Source organism: Petromyzon marinus, chromosome 60 (genome assembly GCF_048934315.1).
Source record: "Petromyzon marinus isolate PM22_M1 ecotype Great Lakes invasive population chromosome 60, UKy_Petmar_22M1.pri1.0, whole genome shotgun sequence".
Lineage (NCBI taxonomy): Eukaryota > Metazoa > Chordata > Hyperoartia > Petromyzontiformes > Petromyzontidae > Petromyzon > Petromyzon marinus.
Window position 1 is genome coordinate 4,072,030 of NC_133726.1, and position 18,696 is coordinate 4,090,725.

An 18,696-nucleotide genomic window follows, 5' to 3' on the forward strand; every position below is an offset into this window, starting at 1 on the left:
ACCCATTCATCCACCCACCCACCCATTCACTAACACGTCCACCCACTCGCCCATTCATCCACCCACTAACCCATTCATCTATTCACCCAATCACTAACACGTCCACCCACTCACCCATTCATTCACCCACTCACCCATTCATCCACCCACCCATTCACTAACACGTCCACTCACTCACCCATTCATCTATCCACCCATTCACGAACATGTCCACCCACTCACCCATTCATCCACCCACTCACCCATTCATCTACCCATCCATTCACTAACACGCCCACCCACTCACCCATTAATCCACCCACTCACCCATTCATCCACCTGGAATGGGGGGGGAGGAAGGGGCCTAGGCAGAGATGCCTGGGGAGGGATCACGTGACGTATGCAGCAGATCTTAAAGTTATAACAAACCTGGTCACAAACACAAATATCCCCCGTATAGCCTTAACAGATTGCTGGGGCAAGTGCTGTTAGCGAGCACCTTACTTACGGGAGCCGGTTCTGATTACAATGCTTCTTCCAGCAGACTGCATGCATTCTCTGGATGGTAAGATGCGCCGTCCAGAACTTTTGCTCTTTAACACAGAGAAATGAAGTGCGTCTGCCATTCCGAAGAACACGGGATGCAAAGGCGAAGATTCCCCGGATAGCCTTAACAGACTGTTGGTGGAAAGTGCCGTTAGCGAGCAGCACCTAATGAAGTGCCGGCACGGCACACGAGCGGGATGGGTGGCCGACACCACGCCCGCCCACCTGCGCTTTTCCCAAGTGGCGATGTTTACTACGCATCGCACCAGGCACTCATTTGGGGCCGAGTCGACCTAGGGGAGGGCCCAGGACCGGTTCAAATATTCGCCACTGTTGTTGGCTGCGTGCGGGAATCGAACTCGGGTTTGCCGGGTTTCTAGTTACGGCGCACGAATCGCTGCGCCATGGCTCCACAAACACACACGCACAAAAAAAGACAAATTTCCCCCCCCCCCCCGTATAGCCTTAACTGACTGTAGGGGCAAGTGCTGTTAGCGAGCACCTATGAAGGCCGGAACGGTACACGAGGGGGTGGGTGGCCAGCACCACGCCCGACCGCCTTTGTCTCCCCAGCGGCGATGTTTACTACACACCGCAGCAGGTACTCATTTGAGGCCGAGTCGACCTAGGGGAGGCCCGGGACCGGTTCAGATAATCGTCACTGGTGTTGGCCGTGAGCGGGAGTCGAACCCGGGTCGCCAGGTTCATAGCGCAGCGTAGCGCTAACCGCTACACCACCGCTCCCCACTAGCGAGCACCTACACACACACACACACAACGTATGTTTCCACGTCAGCTATCCAAGCATGCGACACGCAACGTTCGTTTTGTTGAATTCACATTCGTGCCTAGCTCTCAACGCAATGCCCAACCGTCAAGTTGCGCTTAGCCGGGGCAAATATATGTGTGTAAAAACAAAAAAAAGAAAATCCGATTAGCACGGTCGGCTACGTACGGTGCGAAAGAAGCTCAACGTGCGTGCACAAACAGACGCCTTTTACGGATGAGCGAGCGCATGGGACACAAACGAAACGAGGAGGGGAAGGGGGGGAGGGGGATACAAACAGCCTTACGACAACGGTGCGATGTGCTACGACCCACTTATACCACGTTAATATACAACGCCACCCTGGATTCATTTACGACACGCAGACAGTTGATTCACGGCGCGTCTACCGATGTGACTTGGCGTGGAGCGTTTATTGCTCTCGAGTGTTTTTTTTTTGCGGAGGGTTATCTCTCTTTTAAAAAAAAAAAAATCCCCTTTCAAATACGGTACGATGTAAAGGGAAAGAAACCACACACACACACACAAACACACTGGCAAGTGATGTCTCTCCTGCTTATGGGTGAACAGGGTCCCGGTAACGACAACGCGGATTTTCCAGGAAGACGTTGTCACGTCGTCAATGCGGGGGCGGGGGGTGGGGGGGGGTGGGGGGTACCGCCTGTACATGCAAAAAGAAAAAGAGGAAGATTTCTGTTGCAACGTGCCGCGCCTCTTCTGCTCGCGAATGTGCCGGATGGGAATAATCGCCGGGCCCCTGGCTTACCTCTTCGGAGGAGCTCATCTTGCCCCCGGTCAGTCCTGGAACCATGGGATTCATGAGATGGGTTCGTTTCGCGTAGCCCAGCGCCGGGAGGTACTGGGAAAAAAAGTTACGAGAAATTGTCATCCATTAATCGTCGTCGTCATCATCATCATTGCCGTCGTCGTCGTTAATTGTGGCATCAGAAGCGTTGATGACAGCAGCGAGAGCATTTCGGTACCCCCCTCCTCGAAATTGCTAACCATATTCCCTCCACCGCCCTCCCACCCTGGACACCCATCACTATCACCTTTTCCCCTCCTGTTCCCAACCTCTAAGTTGTCTACCCTGTGGCTACAAACGTGAGAAACGTCTCCCTCTTTTCACGTAGCATGGCGTCCACATGAAGTTGGGAATGCGATCGGGGTGCAAGTTAAACTCGAAACGCAAAAATACGATTAAAAAAAAAGAGCCTCAATGTAATTTGCTGCTCAATTGTACTCCTTGGTGCTCATGTCCTGTTTGCAGCACTGAGCTGGTGGTGAAAATTCCACATTCCTATGGTGGGGGCGATTCTCTACAAAGGACAACTGCTGTTGATGACTTCCCCATGAAGATGGTCGAATATGATCGACTCTGGAGAGATGGATGACTTTCTTTATTGTATCAGGTAAGGCCCACTGAGCTTCATAGACATTTTCAGAAGTGATCTGGCCACAAATGATCGCCCAAAGAAAGCTGCTTGTCACGTGGAAATTTACAGCAGACAAATAATACTCTAAACACGTGACGTCGATTCCAAACGCGGAGCGAAAAAAAACGGAGGATTCGGAGAAAAAATCCACACGACCACGGGGAGAACATGATGATGATGATGATGGACTGAGTCAGAATCTTTATTTATCGTGGAGGAATCTGATGAGCTATAGAGCTCTTTTTTCACTCGTGTCCAGTAGCAACCCCCGCCTACAGCCAGGAGTCTAACTCGTGACATACCGCAAACTCTTCCCCACAACGCGGTACTCACTCGATCACCGATTCGAACGAATCGCTAAGAGGAAGAAAAAGTAAAAACGCCAGCGGAGTCTTGTCCACCTTTTCGGCGAACGTGAAGATCTTCCTCTGGTCGACTCCTCCGAACTGCGCGTCCACCTTGAGGTACTCTTCATCCAAAGCCTGGGCAGGAAATACAAATGGCTCCAGCACAACAAACATCTGGTCCCCTGTCGGGATGAGAATCGGCTTTCTAAAACTAAACTAAACTAATTTTTTTTTACTTTACTAGGTAAGGCCCACTGAGCTATGTAGATCTTTTTTGCAGGAGCGACCTGACCACAAACGATGGCTCAACGAAGTGGCTTTTCGTCACGTCGAAATGTATGGCAGGCAAATACCCTGAACGCGTGGCGATGTTGATTCTCAACGCGACGGGGACAACCACGGGGACGCGGAGACAACTCCACACGACCACAGGGAGAGAAAGAGACGCCGCAAACTCCAAGGTAGGCATCAAACCCACTACCGTCTGCATACCGGGCGAGGTGGTTAACGTCTCACAAATTAGACTATCTGTATCGGGATGAGACTCGGTTTGTGTATCAGATGGCGATGGGGAGGAGGGGGGAGTACGGTTCTCTTAGCGCTCCACTCACCTGCAGGCCGGGGTACAGAAGGCCGCTGAGGAGTGCGTGCTCCACCTGCTTCACCACTTCGGCACCGGCCTTCTTGGCATCGTGCTCCGTCACCACGGAGGAGAGGCGGTACACGTCCAGTGTGTACTCCCTGTGAGCGCGCACGCACGCACGCACGCACGCACGCACCCACGCACGCACGAACAAGCGACAAGACTGTTAGGAACTCCGACAAGGTGAACTTATTTAGCCAGCTGAGAAGCTGCGAAGTCAAGGGTTAGAATGAGTGAATGTGCGAGCGGGTGGATGAATGAGTGAATGTGCGAGCGGGTGGATGAATGAGTGAGTGTGTGAGCAGGTGGATGAATGAGTGAATGTGCGAGCGGGTGGATGAATGAGTGAATGTGCGAGCGGGTGGATGAATGAGTGAATGTGTGAGCGGGTGGATGAATGAGTGAGTGGGTGAGTGGGTGGATCAGTGGACGAGTGGGTGAGTGAGATGGAGGGTGAGATGTGGGTGAGATTTTGGGTGAGGTGGTGGGTGAGTGGGTAAATGATTGAGTACGACGATGAGTGACTTCTAAGTTTGTTTTTGCTAGGTGAGAACTCAAGAGCCCCTGAGAGTCTCTCGTTTGCAATAGTGAGTGGTTGAGTGAGTGGGTGAGTGAATGACTTGTTGAGTGCGATGCTGGATGAGTGAAATGAGACTCGGATTATCTTTGTGAGATACTTGGTTCCTGGTATGTAGGTCGTGGGGTTCTATCCCGACCCTCACGCCTGAATATTGGAGTCTGTGTGTCTCTCTCTCCCCGTGGTAGCATGGAATTTTTATCTGAGTCCTTCGTTTTTTTTCTTTCCCCTCCACATTTAGAAAAACACTTTTAGATGGCTTTCGCGACCAATATTATCCATAAGAGGTTGTTTTTTTTTCAGTTAGATCGCGTAAATATGTAAATGTGTCGTTAAAACTCGACACCACCCGACACAGCCAACTAGTAAAGATTGTCACATAAACAGAACGTGCCAATTCGTCACTAGTACAGCACACCGGTTGTGTTGGAGAGAATCAAGCCACAACATTTACAATCTGTGTGTTGGAGAGATTTAAGCCACAACATTTACAATCTGTGTGTTGGAGAGCCAAGAACACAACATTTACAATCTGTGTGTTGGAGAGATTTAAGCCACAACATTTACAATCTGTGTGTTGGAGAGATTCAAGCTACAATATTTACAATCTCTGTGTTGGAGAGATTCAAGCTACAATATTTACAATCTGTGTGTTGGAGAGATTCAAGCCACAACATTTACAATCTGTGTGTTGGAGAGATTCAAGCCACAACATTTACAATCTGTGTGTTGGGGAGATTCAAGACACAACATTTACAATCTGCGTGTTGGAGAGATTCAAGCCACAACATTTACAATCTGTGTGTTGGAGAGATTCAAGCCACAACATTTACAATCTGTGTGTTGGGGAGATTCAAGACACAACATTTACAATCTGTGTGTTGGAGAGATTCAAGCCACAACATTTACAATCTGTGTGTTGGAGAGAGCCAAGCCACAACATTTACAATTTGTGTGTTGGAGAGAGCCAAGCCACAACATTTACAATCTGTGTGTTGGAGAGCCAAGCCACAACATTTACAATTTGTGTGTTGGAGAGCCAAGCCACAACATTTACAATCTGTGTGTTGGAGAGATTTAAGCCACAACATTTACAATCTGTGTGTTGGAGAGAGCCAAGCCACAACATTTACAATCTGTGTGTTGGAGAGCCAAGCCACAACATTTACAATCTGTGTGTTGGAAAGCCAAGCCACAACATTTACAATCTGTGTGTTGGAGAGATTCACGCCACAACATTTACAATCTGTGTGTTGGAGAGATTCAAGCCACAACATTTACAATCTGTGTGTTGGAGAGAGCCAAGCCACAACATTTACAATCTGTGTGTTGGAGAGATTCAAGCCACAACATTTACAATCTGTGTGTTGGAGAGCCAAGCCACAACATTTACAATCTGTGTGTTGGAGAGATTCAAGCCACAACATTTACAATCTGTGTGTTGGAGAGCCAAGCCACAACATTTACAATCTGTGTGTTGGAGAGATTCACGCCACAACATTTACAATCTGTGTGTTGGAGAGAGCCAAGCCACAACATTTACAATCTGTGTGTTGGAGAGCCAAGCCACAACATTTACAATCTGTGTGTTGGAGAGAAATCAAGCCACAACATTTACAATCTGGCTTGGCTCTCCAACACACAACCGGTGTGCTGTACTAGTGACGAATTGGCACGTTCTGTTCACGTGACAACCCTTACTAGTTGGCTGTGTCGGGTGGTGGCGGGTTTTAACGACACAACATTTATATATTTACACGATCTAACCCCCCCCCCCAAAAAAAAAAAACCCTCTATCATCCATTTAGTTAATTCTTTAAATTATTTTGCTGCTGTAAATTTCCACGCGATGAGCCACTTGTGGGCCAAGTCGCGTCTGAAAAAGGAGCAGTAAATAAATATATATATACAGCTCGGTGGGCCTCACCCAACCTGGGAGGATAAAAACCAGTTTAGTTTTAAATTTTGATTTAAAGCTTTCGTGACTGCAGTAATTCATATTCTCAGCTCTTTCGGTAAAAGTCACGTTGAAGGTAAACAATAAAATAATAAAATATATATAACACAATAAAAATTCTCACGACGTCTCTCACACCTGACGACGACCGTTTGTGCTATGCTCGAAACGTCGTGAGAATTTTTATTGTCTTATATATATATATTTGATCATTTTTATTGTTTCCCTTCAACGACGTGACTTCACCGAAAGAGCTTGGAATGCAGGTTTAGTTTTCGTTGAGGTCACTGACCGGCTGAGCTGGAAGTCCGTGCCCCGCACGAAGGCGAGTCTCTCGAGGGGCACTCCGATGCCGCGCAGCATGGCCTTGATGACGCTCTCGTAGTAGTGCGTGCGCAGCTCAAGCAGCTCCCACGGGGCCTTCATGTTGTCCAGATACGCGTGCAGGTCCGCAAACAGCACCGTCACCTGCACGCCAGCGGCGACCAACGGCAGCAGCGGCGGCGGCGGCGGCAGAGCAGGCGATGAGGTCGACGCCGCGCGGTTCGCTCGAGAGCAATTCGCGTCCTCTGTTGCGATAACTTTTTGTCTTGATTGAAAACTTTTTGTTGCTTGTACACTTTTCGTTTAGGTTCCATTACTTAATTTGTTTATTGATTTTTTTTGTTTAATTTTGCTTGGTAGTAGTAGGGGTTTGCATTTGCTTAGTGCGTGTGTGTGTGTGTTGAGCTTCTTTTGCGCTGTGCGTAGCCAACCCTGTATATGGGAATTAGTCCTTGTATACAAATAAAGCACGGCATTGTGGGATGCTGTTTGCAGGAATGACGCGACATGAAATGAAAGCATTATTATTATTATCCTGGGTTTGATACCCAGGATTGAGTGAATCCCACGGTTCTAGTTCAGCCGCAGAAGCCAGTGGCGGTGGTGGTGGTGGTGGCTACTACGCTGCTCTTGGCTGCCCGGAATAATTCAGCACTACGGAGGCAGCAGCGAGGGTTGTTGGGAGTCGAGGAGCCGAGCTCTGGCTCTACCAGGAGAATGCGGTACCGCTAAAAATGCGGACCGCACCTGTTCCACCTGCATGAAGGGGATAGAGTGTTGCCCCCTCGCTGATAGCACCTTCACCCTTTCATGTTCCGAGCCGACGGCAAGTTTCGGGGTGGGTCCCATTCACCGCTGAACCTCGGGACGTGCAGCTGGCTTCGCGTTAATTTTATTCAGAGGAGGCGTAGCGCCATTGTTTTTAAGACACTGTACTCGCCGCAGAGAACCGTAGGGACACAAATGCACTCAACGATAGGTGGCGCCAAACTGTGCCACACGCCCTCCCGCATTGGCCTCGTGGGAGCCTCGGTAACGATGAAGTTATTTTATTTTAGTTTTTTGTTGCGTTTCCGTTCCGATAACGTATATGAAACCGATGACGTAGGGAATGGGGTTAATACATAAAGGGGCGCAGAGCTTGGGCAATTGGTGGTAGTGCCGGATCCCTCACCGCATGGCTGTTGCTGCTGCCGCTTTCCTGCTCCTCTTCTTTGGTTCATTCGGTAAGGTCACGTAGAATGAGAATAAAATAATAAAATAACACAATTAAATTCTCACGACGTTTCGGCCACAACGCAAGCGGCCGTCTTCAGGTGAAAGGTACATTGAAGCTCTGTCGTCCCGACAGGTCTGTACCTTTCACCTGAAGACGGCCGCTTGCGTTGTGGCCGAAACGTCACGAGAATTTTATTGTGTTATTGAAATTATTTTATTCTCATTCTACGTGACCTTACCGAAAGAACCAAAGAAGATGAATCCTTGCAGTCACGAAAGCTTTAAATCGAAATTCCTGCTCCTCGTTTGTGGTTCCTCCTCCTGAGTAACCCTCTCTCTCTCTTTGAGTCGTCCTCTCTCTCTGAGTCACCCTCTCTCTCTGAGTCGTCCTCTCTCTCTGAGTCACCCTCTCTCTCTCTGAGTCGTCCTCTCTCTCTGAGTCACCCTCTCTCTCTCTGAGTCGTCCTCTCTCTCTGAGTCGTCCTCTCTCTCTGAGTCACCCTCTCTCTCGGATACGTCCTCTCTCTCTCTCTGAGCCGTCCCCTCCCTTTCTCTCTCTGAGTCACCCTCTCTCTACGAGAGCAAGGAGCGGATGCTATGCGCATTACAAGTTGACCCTATCGTTGTTTCTAATCTGCAGGTGAGTGTTATGCAAAGCACGCAAGTCTGATCTGGGGTGGAGCACACCCAGTTGCTACCTCGCTGCAGAGAGAATTCAGAGTTGAGTAGCAGCCAAGAGTGATTGATGATCCAGCACTCACCGATTCACTCCAACCAAGCACTCACTCACTCAGCCACCTACCAATTCACTCACCCAATGACTCGTTCACCCATTTACTCACTCACTCAGCCAGCCACTCACCCGTTCGTTACGAGAAGGAGCCGTACCTCACATCCGGCCTTGAGGAAGTCTGCGATCTTGGACATGGGCACAAAGTAGGCCACGTGGGGCTTCCCCGTGGTGGCCGTGCCCCAGTAGACCCGCAGCGGCCGCTCCCTCACCACCTCCATCATCCTCTCCTCGCCCAGCACCTCCTGCACACACACACCGTGACGATTACCGTGGTCGTCTAAAAATCTCAACATTTTTTTCCGGTACCAATCTAATCCGGAGGCAGATCTGGAAACTTCCTAAAAGGATGCGGGAAAAACCAGAGGAATCCGAAGAAAAATCGACACGTCCACCACGGCGACAGGGACACGCAAACTCCAAATATACAGCAGCAGCAGGCGTCAGGGGTCGGGATCGAACCCACGACCTCATGCATACCAGGCGAGGTAGTTAACATCTCCGAGCCACCGTGATGATGATGAGAGAGAGACACGCAAACTCCAAATATACAGCAGCAGGCGTCAGGGGTCGGGAACGAACCCACGACCTCCTGTACACCAGGAATTCATATTCTTGGTTCTTTCGGTAAAGTCACGAAGATAGAAAATAAAAAAATAAATGAAAATAATAAAAGCAAAAGAAAACGTCTGATGAAGACCGCTTGTGTTGCGATCGAAATGTCGTGGGTTTTTTGCTTCTATTATTTTCATTTTTTTAAAATTTCATTATAATTAGTATTTTCTATCTACGTGACTTTACGGAAAGAACCAAGAATATGAACTCCTGTATACCAGGCGAGGTAAGTTGACATCTCCTATCGCCACTATGGTGCCCCGATTGCCCCACCACCCTCCCGGACCCCACTGCAGCCTACGGATCTGCCACGGCAGCGCAAAAGGCAATAAACTCTCCCACTGTGCCACAAACCCCTCGGGCAGTTCAATCGGTTTTTTTTTCCAGGTCGTGGGGGTTGGAGGCGAATGGGTGGTGGGTGGGGTCGGTTAAAAACCTTCGCATTATGAGACCTCCTTTGCCAGAAACAAGATATAGGAATAGGTTTTACCCTTTTAACTGGCACAAAAACTGACACCTTTATTCAAGGCATCATGTTTGCAAAAAACACAACACAAGCAGTCAGAATGCAAACAAAAAAGACAACACTGATAATAATATGCACAGTGCATATGCACAGTGCATATTATTATCAGAGTTGAATAAAGGTGTCAGTTTTTGTGCCAGTTAAAAGGGTAAAACCTATTCCTAAACCTTCGCATTTTCCCGGCGCCCTTCAGCAAGCGGCTCTATTTGCATCTTTTTTTTTGCAAATACCCACAGCGGAAACTTTGGTTGGAGCGCGCGAACGAGCCGCGCCACGCCCCCAACTCCGAACGGCAGTCGCCAAAGTATTTCAGACGTCGAGTGTTTTTCGCTTCTGCATTGCAGGGATTTCATGTGGTGGTAGCAACAACACTGCAGGGGTTAGGGGGCGTGGCAAGGGGAGCGGGCGGGGGAGGTGTTCCGTTTACACTGGCAGGTATTTTGTCCTTGCGTAGCGAGAGCGTGACCTCACCGATGCGAAACTGAAGTTATAAAGGTCAAGTTGCTTCCTCTATTGAGAACGCACACAGACCACCACAAGACAAACATCGACATAATTACTCGTGCTCATTGTAACGCTACGGTCTGCTGCTGTTAAGAGCAGTTAGCGAGCACCTGTTAATATCGCACCACGGTGGCTAGGAGATGTTGATTATCTCGAATGGTATTCACGAGGTTGTGGGTTCGATCTCAACCCTTATGCCTGCTGTATATTTGGAGTTTGCGTGCTCTATCTCTCCCCGTGGTCACGTGGATTTTACTTTGGGTCCTGTGGTTTTTCCCTCCACATTGAGAAACATGTGTTTATAGTATTTGGCTGCAATAAATTTCCACGTGAAAAGCCACTTTGTTGAGCTATTATTTGTGGCCAGGTCGCTTCTGAAGAAGAGCCACATAGCTCAGGGGGCCTTGAAATTCATAATAACGTGACACTTTTTTGCTGATTGGCCGTGTCGGGTGGTGGAGGGTTACGACACATTTATAAATAACGCGATCTAACCCAAAAACCTGTATTCATGAATAATATTGGTCGCGAAAGCCTACGTGTTAAACTGGGCCTTAAAATGTAAGATAAAAAGAGTTTAGTATAAATAGTTTTAAAGCCGGCATGCCCGCACACTAAGTGGTGATGGTGGTGGCCCGCACTGCACTCGGCCACCTCTCGCCCCCCCCACCCCCCGCCAACAGGGACACTCCCAGCACCGCCCCAGGTATTCACTTAAGGCTGAGCCAACCTAGAGGAAGGCCAGGACATGCATCGGATATCGCCGAGCGTTTCTGCTGAAATGTGTCGGCACACGCGACCGCTGCTGCAACGCAAATTGATATTTTTTTAGGCCGAGTCAACCTAGCAGTAGCCTAGGCCATGGTGTTTATGGTACCGACTTGGGATTGCCACGGCACACCGTACGATATACGGGTCGCGATAAACGCTTCGTCCGGTGTGCACAATGTTGTCATATCGTGATTACCAATACAGTAAAACCTTGCGAGTAACTTGGTCTGCGAGTGGTTTGCAAGACGAGCAAACATTTTAAATAAATATTAATTTGATAAACGGGCGAGGGCCTTGCTATACGAGTAGTAGTAGCACGTGTAGACGCTTTGTACTGCCGAGCGTCACGTGATCACAACTGATGCACGACTGCTTTGGATTACAAACACGTTTCCGGAACGAATTATGCTCGCAATCCAAGGTTGTGCTGTATTTTATTCAGGAGCAGAATATATTCACGAAATAACAGCACAATGATGACAGAAATGTGATGGCCAAAAATTAAACTCTGCACAAAATTGTTCAATTCCTCCTCCAGTTTTCCCGAAACACAAAATAAATATTTGCCCACGTGGCAACTTGATGCTATTTACATAGTTGTCCTGTACTGCCATTGATATAAAAAAAAATACGCGAAACTGCAATCGCGATAAGCGTCACATCGTGAAGTTGAGCACTGTACCGTCAAAAAATGTGGCAAATTTTAAACAGCCAGAACCTGACCATACGAACTGCACAGACTGCATTCCTGATCACACTAGCATCGAGTTATCGGTGCTCACAGCCCTGCAGAGCCAGTTGTGGAAATTCCACATTACTATGGTGGGGCCGTGTTTATCCACGGCACAACCGCTGTTGACTTTCCCCATAAATTGGTACTCAATTTATCTTGTTAAATAATGTGATTTGGTATCAATTTGATCGACCCCCCCCCCCCGGCAGGAGAGATAATGGGCCGAGTCAAACTCCCAAACTTAGATTTTTGAGTGTAACGGGCAGCTGAGCCACCTGCCGCTAACAACTAAGTGACGGTGATGTTACCGCATGGCTCGTGCCAAGCTAGGTGCACCTTGTGTATAAAAAAAAAAACACGCACACACGTGCATAGATTTACCTGCAGGTTGCGGTTGATGAGTTTCAGCTTCTCGTCGACGTCCATTGATTCACCCATGATTGAAGGGCTGTGAAAATACACAACATCAAAACAACAACCAGAATGGATCACCAACAATGTGTCATAATAATCAAAGATAACATGCTGTTTCAAAATAACATATTTAATGTACAGTAAAACCTTGGATCGCGAGTGTCACGTGATCACAACTGATATGAGTGCTTTGATATACGAGTGCTTTGATATACGAGTGCTTGGGATTACAAACACGTTCCCGGAACGAATTATGCTCCTCGCAATCCAAGGTTTTACTGTAGTTATATTTTATATTTAGTGACTTGTTTACCATTTTCTCTATTTTGCACTCCGATAATTTTTTTTGTATTGTTTGCTGGTATAACTTTCTGAGCCACCCATACTGGGCATCTGTGAAATAGGGCTTCATGGCTTATCGGATTCCTCCTCCCGTCTAAATAAAGATTCAGATCCTGTAAATCACACACACACATACATAGACATATAAAAAAACAACCCCAAAAACAAGGCTCTACGAACCTGGAGACGTGAGTTTGATTCCCGGCCAGGGTTAACTTCAGTTGTGCAGTAAAATCTGAACCAGACTGGGCTTCCTCTTTTATATTTCACCCCCCCCCCACCTTCCCCCTCCCCCACTCTGGTCCCTCCCCCTTCTCAAAGAGCTCAGCACATCCGTCAACAGCACTGCGTGCGGGTGGCCTTAAAGGAAGCATAGCACAGGCAACGTTTTAAAGCTTTCGTGACTGCAAGGATTCATCTTCTTTGGTTCTTTCGGTAAAGTCACGTAGAATGAGAATAAAATAATAAATTAATAAAATAACACAATAAAATTCTCACGACGTTTCGGCCACAATACAAGGCCACTTGTGTTGTGGCTGAAACGTCGTGAGAATTTTATTGTGTTATTTTATTAATTTATTATTTTATTCTCATTCTACGTGACTTTACCGAAAGAACCAAAGAAGATACAGGCAACGTTTCGAGCAACGGGCCTTCTTCATGGCACATCGAAGAAGACTACATTTAGAAGGGCCATTATATTTGTTTCCTCTAAAGGCCCCACACACAGTGTTGCTATTGACAAACGTGTTCAGTTTCCGTAGTTATTTGCGCTTGTGCACCACTGCTAACGCAGTGAACGCTATTAACATTAAAATGTTGTTTTGAGTGGGGTATGGCTCAATGAATCAATCAAAAGATTATCGGGTGAAACATTCCCCATGACTAACAAAGCATGGGGAGGCTTCCATCCAGCAGTGGACTGAAAAACGGGCTGCAAATTTTCGTAATGCTAATTTGTATGTAAACTCCTCTCCCACCTCCCCTCGTCCGTCTGAACATAGCTCGTCGCTCTCCGTGGTGCTAATCCCTCACACCAACATCATGCTAATCCCCCAGCAACATGCTAATTTATATGTTAACTCCTTTGTCAAGGCGCTCTGTTCCCTCCCACACAGCTTAAAAGACGCTGTCCATGCTTGGCAGTGCTCACTCAAGCGCTGTCTTCCGGACAGTCCTGTTTCTTCACCTGAGGAATGCTACTTGTGTCGTGGCCGAAACGTCGTGAGAATTTTATTTTATTACGTTTTATTTTTTATTCTTAGATCTTTCGGTAAAGTCACGTTGAAGGGAAACAATAAAATAATAAAATATGTATAAAACAATAAAAAATTCTCACGACGTTTTGACCATAACGCAAACGGTCATCATCAGGTTGTTTTTTTTCACACCTGATGATGACCGTTTGCATTATGGGCGAAACGTCGTGAGAAATTTATTGTTTTATATATATGTTATTATTTTATTGTTTCCCTCCAACGTGACTTTACCGAAAGAGCTAAGAATATGAATTACTGCAGTCACGAAAGCTTTAAATAAAAAATGTTTTATTTTGATTATTTTATTTCCATTCTACGTGACTTTACCGAAAGAACCAATAAGATTGCCGTAAGATATTAGACAAAAAAAATATATCCTGGCTGGCAGGATGCCACGTTCAAGGGACGACCAGGTTGCTAGTTATCATTAAATGCCGTTATTAGTGAACGTTAATCAATACGGAACACAAACTAAACAGAAGCGTGGAGAGATGCACGATATAAAATTACATTGAGACACAGAACGGGGAACACGTGGGTTACACAGGGAACACACGCAGGTTAATGACCTCATCCAACATTTTCTGTTCTTGAGTATGGAAATATGTTCAGGAGTTAGATGCCAATGTCGAGGTCTGTTGCTGGCCACAACAAGAGGGGGGTGGGGGGGGCTTCAGGAGTCAGTTCTTGTCGTTTTGATGTTTCTCCTCCTTTGTCGAAGGAGGGCAGACAAGCGTGTGGTCCATAGTTCTGGTTGCATGGCCACAGACGCATCACTGTGGCTTGTCTTTAATTTTCCACTTACGAAGGCGATGTGGCCATCGGCCTGCTGATGTTCTGCTGTGTTTGACGGTCACACCGGTGTCTTCGAGGGGGAACATCAAAGCTAGGAGGAGTGGCTGTGATGATATTTGAGTCTCGCAATGAGGAGGAGTTCATTATTGTGGACGTCCGCATTGTTCCACTCTCTGTTCGCACAGCAGCAGCAGATTTCCTCCGCATCTGGGTGAGATTCTAGGATGGGTGACTACAGCAGTATCGGCTTTCTGACGGATCTGGCTGGTGAGATTCTAGGATGAGTAACAGCAGCAGCAGCTTTTCTCTGGTTCTGGGTGAGATTCTAGGATGGGTGACAGCAGCAGCAGCAGCGTTCCTCCGGTTCTCACAATCAGAATATTCATTCATCCCGGAGGAATCGGGATGAGCTATGAAGCTAATCCTCCGGTTCTCACAATCAGAATATTCATTCATCCCGGAGGAATCGGGATGAGCTATGAAGCTAATCCTCCGGTTCTCACAATCAGAATATTCATTCATCCCGGAGGAATCGGGATGAGCTATGAAGCTAATCCTCCGGTTCTCACAATCAGAATATTCATTCATCCCGGAGGAATCAGAATGAGCTATGAAGCTAATCCTCCGGTTCTCACAATCAGAATATTAATTCATCCCGGAGGAATCGGAATGAGCTATGAAGCGAATCCTCCGGTTCTCACAATCAGAATATTAATTCATCCCGGAGGAATCGGAATGAGCTATGAAGCTAATCCTCCGGTTCTCACAATCAGAATATTAATTCATCCCGGAGGAATCGGGATGAGCTATGAAGCTAATCCTCCGGTTCTCACAATCAGAATATTAATTCATCCCGGAGGAATCGGGATGAGCTATGAAGCTAATTTTCAGAGATGTCCAGTAGGGGCAGGTCAGAACGTTACAACAGAGTGCAAATTATAGGAAAGGTAAACAAATCACTTACAAATACACAAACAAAACTGAACTATTTGTAAAGCCCACTGAGCTATTAGCTTATTTTTCATAAGCAACCTGATCATGCGTGAGATTCTAGGATGGGTAACAACAGCAGCAGGGATGGAGGGACTGCAGTATGCTTTGAACGGAAAGATACGCGACGACGTTTCGGGCAATGGCCCAACGTCATAGCACAGGCTTCAAAAGTTCCAGGCGATTTTGTTGCATCATGGCGAGAACTCAAGAGGCCAGGATGAGTCTCATTCGCAAGAAATGACCTCCTCCTGCGTTGTCACCAAAATTACAAACGCAAACATGATTAAAGTACTGTTCAGCAATGATGCAAATGAGGGCAAATAATAAAAACGCGGTTTATACACGGGACTCGCATTTAACGTGTCCCACTGATTTGTCATCATCAGCCATGGTCAATCCCCTCTTGGATGAATGCCTCCACCCAATCCGCCGTAAATCATGTTTCGTGCTAAGGCCCATTGCCCGAAACGTCTGCCCGTTATATATATGTTTTTTTCCCCCAATGCCAACACGCACGGTTACTGCTACGGACGAATGTTGCGGTTTTTCATGGAGTGGCAGTCAAAGGATCGAGCAGCCCACCCAGCGATGGGAGACGGAGCGATCATGAAGCCTACAATCCTCGTGTGCCCAAGCAGCTACCGCGCGCTGGCCTGGATAGGGAGGCTCTCATCTAGCAGTGGATTGACCATGGCTGCTGCTGCTGATGATTGTGGTGGTGGTGCCCGATATGACGTGCCGGCCTTCACTAACAGCACTTGTCCCAACAGTGTTGTTATTGTAAGAATATGAATCACTGCAGTCACGAAAAGCTTTAAATCTAAATTTAGTGTTGTTATTGGCGACAACGGGTGGGGGAATTAACGATCTTCGGTGGTGGCCCATAGCAAAATGAATGGGATCCCATATTGCAGCTCAATCGCCAACTGAAGCATCGCGTTCCTCACCATAACGAACACGTTACGTACGGCTCGACACGTGCACAGAGACCGGCATTCATACGGCGATATCGAATCGTAATTAACGCACGCGTGGGTGAATTAAGGTTAAAGTGAAAAGAGAATTACCTGGTGGTCTAAGCGCTTAAAAGGCCCACGTCAATCCGAGGCGTTTCATCAGCCGGTTCCGCGGAACACGTGGAGGGCACGGGCGACCAATCACAGCGCGGGGCTGCCACCGCCCCCCCCTCCACTTGACCGCCTCGACCAATGAGCGAAGCCGCTCGTGGGGAGAGGGCGGAAGTGAATTTTTCTTCGGCGTTCGCCCGTGACGCGGAAGCAGTTGCTTCTGCGTGATGCCGTTCGAGACGCGCGACAACAGGGCTTGTGTTTCTAATTTGGCAAAGGCGCAGCCCTGCAAGGCTGTACGGTGTAACACAGGGGTCGGTAAACTTACAATGTAGAAGAAGCCAGTTTTTTTGTCTCTGAAACTAAAACTAAACTATTTTTTTATTTTACCAGGTAAGGCCTACTGAGCTAATATAGCTCTTTTTCAGACGCGACCTGGCTATCACAAATGGGGCCGTCCATAAATGACGTCACGCACCTATGGGGGGAGGGGGGTCAGACATTTGTGACGATGTGTGACGAGGGGGGGGGGGGTGAGAAATGTGACGTCACATCAAAATGCTGCAACTTTAAATAAATATAGACAACACGTTCTAACTTAATTAAATAGACTTTTTAATAAATGTTTTCTCCTACAATGTCAGAGTGCAGCGCCACATTAAATACGCGCTACACTGTGACAATAGTTTAAAGCGATTTGAAGCATGTTTTATTTTTTGGGGGTCTGACTTTTTGTGACGCCGTGTGACGAGGGGAGGAGGGGGGGGTCAAAAATCGTCCAAAATCGCGTGACGTCATTTATGGACGCCCCAAATGTAGATACGACCGGTCAACAGACGGCAGCCTATCTGGCTGAATGCGGAAAAACTTGTTTCTTAACCACGACATTCGTTTGTTTGGATCTACAGTAATTACTAAGTAAGTAACACCTAAAGATTTGATATTTAGCGACTCTTACTGCAGGCTCTGAATGATTATTTCTAGATTTATTTCAAATTAAAGTAGCATTGCATCATGATATATTTCATAAATCTTGGTGTTCGGTAACTTCGGATATGCTTCAAATCGCTTTAAACTATTGGCATTGTAGCGCGTATTTAATGTCGCGCTGCACTTTGCTGTTATAGGAGAAAACATTTATTTAAAAAGTCGATTTAATTAAGTAGAACGTGTTGTCTATAAATTTCGATTTAAAGCTTTCGTGACTGCAAGGATTCATCTTCTTTGGTTCTTTCGGTAAAGTCACGTAGAATGAGAATAAAATAATAAATTGATAAAATAAAATAACACAATAATATTCTCACGACGTTTCGGCCACAACACAAGCGGCCTTCATCAGGTGAAGGGGACGAGACTGTCTGGAGGACAGCTGTCTGGAGGATAGCTGTCTGCTGTCTGGACAGTCTCGTCCCCTTCACCTGATGAAGGCCGCTTGTGTTGTGGCCGAAACGTCGTGAGAATATTATTGTGTTATTTTATTTTACCAATTTATTATTTTATTCTCATTCTACGTGACTTTACCGAAAGAACCAAAGAAGGTGTTGTCTATATTTATTCAAAGTTGCAGCATTTTGATGTGACGTCACATTTCTCAACCCCCACTCACCCCCCCCCATCGTCACACATCGTCACAAATATCTGACCCCCCCCAACCCCACACAGGTGCGTGACGTCATTTATGGACGGCCCCTTAGCACACCATCCTTGCCGCTGTAACCTCGCTCCCAAGCTGCTGCTGCTGCTGACGTGTGCGTTTGCAGCCCATCGCATAGGATTGTGATAGACTTAGCACTGGCGTTATATTCTAAAAGTAGATCTTCGGTTGACGAGCGAAAGTCAATGTCAGTTTCGGCCGAAACCGAAACCAGACACCGCAAAGTTAAAAAAAAAATTTGACTTTCGGCTGACACCGAAATTAAACCGAAAGAGGTCATACTCTTTGGTTCTATTGGGTAAAGTCACGTAGGTGAAAATAAAATAACAAAAAATCACGACGTTTCGGCCACAACAGGTGATGAAGGCCGGTTGTGTTGTGGCCGAAACGTCGTGATTTTTTGTTATTTTATTTTCACC

At 47.1% G+C, this 18,696-nt stretch overlaps 1 protein-coding gene across 2 annotated transcripts in view; it reads right to left on the bottom strand.

Annotated features, from left to right (window-relative positions):
- The window catches only part of YARS1 (tyrosyl-tRNA synthetase 1), a 29,321-nt gene extending 12,560 nt beyond the window's left edge, over positions 1 to 16,761 (bottom strand). Inside the window, exons 1-7 of one of the 2 annotated variants that reach the window (XM_032976729.2) lie at positions 16,624 to 16,761; positions 12,135 to 12,201; positions 8,703 to 8,849; positions 6,565 to 6,740; positions 3,707 to 3,836; positions 3,150 to 3,230; positions 2,079 to 2,171 (exon numbers count right to left, since the gene is read on the bottom strand). In XM_032976729.2, coding sequence (XP_032832620.2) covers positions 2,079 to 2,171; positions 3,150 to 3,230; positions 3,707 to 3,836; positions 6,565 to 6,740; positions 8,703 to 8,849; positions 12,135 to 12,191 — 684 coding nt within the window. In that variant the 5' untranslated portion in view covers positions 12,192 to 12,201; positions 16,624 to 16,761. Of the gene's footprint in view, positions 1 to 2,078; positions 2,172 to 3,149; positions 3,231 to 3,706; positions 3,837 to 6,564; positions 6,741 to 8,702; positions 8,850 to 12,134; positions 12,202 to 12,689; positions 12,775 to 16,623 lie in introns of those variants that run through there. The other variant, XM_032976730.2, reaches the window with a different exon arrangement.
- Between the last annotated feature and the right edge of the window lie 1,935 nt (positions 16,762 to 18,696).